Source organism: Suricata suricatta, chromosome 17 (assembly GCF_006229205.1).
Source record: "Suricata suricatta isolate VVHF042 chromosome 17, meerkat_22Aug2017_6uvM2_HiC, whole genome shotgun sequence".
Lineage (NCBI taxonomy): Eukaryota > Metazoa > Chordata > Mammalia > Carnivora > Herpestidae > Suricata > Suricata suricatta.
The window spans coordinates 37,198,548-37,199,627 of NC_043716.1; the positions used below are offsets into that span (position 1 = coordinate 37,198,548).

Sequence of the window (1,080 nt, forward strand, 5' to 3'; positions counted from 1 at the left end):
AACCAACCTCACCATGAGCTTAAGGACCTGATGAGGAATAAAAAGTGAAGTGATGAAGCAAGTCATCTTCACAGGGTAGAAAAGAGATTCAAGATTTGGCAGATAAATGTCTGAAAAGACAGTTGCTCTTTTAAAACTATTCTGTGATACAGCCATATGGGAAGGGATATTTGGCTATGATTATTTTGTAAGTTAATGAATGAGGCAGGAAAGACAACCCAAACTTGGAACTTGGGGGTCAGAATTAGGAGTGGTGAGGGGCATACTGTCTTTTTTAGAGCTGATCTCATGTCCATACTGAATCCCTTCTAGTCTTGCAAGTTGATTTCCTTATGTTTTTTTTGCCAGAAATTTTGAGCTGCCCTGGTTGGATGAGCGTAGCCGATGCAGGTTGGAGATCCAGAAGAAGCAAACACCTCACCGGACGTGTAGGAAATAGCTGGGTTGGCAAGAACCTTCTGTCTTCAGATAGTTGTAGCATGCCATTCCCAGAGAATGGCAGAGACCTGTATATGTGACCTATGTCCTCATGTATGTTATCATTCGCTAATAATGCCCTTCCATACTCCCTTGATCTTGGTTTTGTTTTCATCACTCTGATTTCACAAAAACAGTTTCATTGGGCTAATTGTGAATTATGGAGGATGATTGGGATTTCTTTTCCCTTTTTGGGAATATGAGCTGTCAAGCTAAATCTATAGGATGGCAGATTCAGAAGCCTCAGGGGTCTGCTTCTATGCATTTGCCTATGTTAAAGGGGCAAAAGGGCTCTTTTACTTCAACTTGTGGAAGATGGAGCAACCCCTGTGTTTAGAGCTGTGCCTGCATGGCACTCTTCTCGCCCTGGTATACCCTTCCTTATAGTTCTGAGTATAGTGACATTTACCCGAAAACAAAACAACCAACCTCACCATGAGCTTAAGGACCTGATGAGGAATAAAAAGTGAAGTGATGAAGCAAGTCATCTTCACAGGGTAGAAAAGAGATTCAAGATTTGGCAGATAAATGTCTGAAAAGACAGTTGCTCTTTTAAAACTATTCTGTGATACAGCCATATGGGAAGGGATATTTGGCTATGAT

The 1,080-nt window shown here is 41.4% G+C and overlaps 1 protein-coding gene across 1 annotated transcript in view; it reads left to right on the forward strand.

Annotated features, from left to right (window-relative positions):
- MSL1 (MSL complex subunit 1) overlaps positions 1–574 on the forward strand; it is a gene marked incomplete at its 5' end in the record, with an annotated part of 9,773 nt that extends 9,199 nt beyond the window's left edge. The window contains one exon of the mRNA XM_029927026.1: positions 349–574. Within this exon, the coding sequence (XP_029782886.1) occupies positions 349–439 (91 nt within the window). The remainder of the gene's footprint in view (positions 1–348) is intronic.
- Positions 575–1,080: the final 506 nt, after the last annotated feature.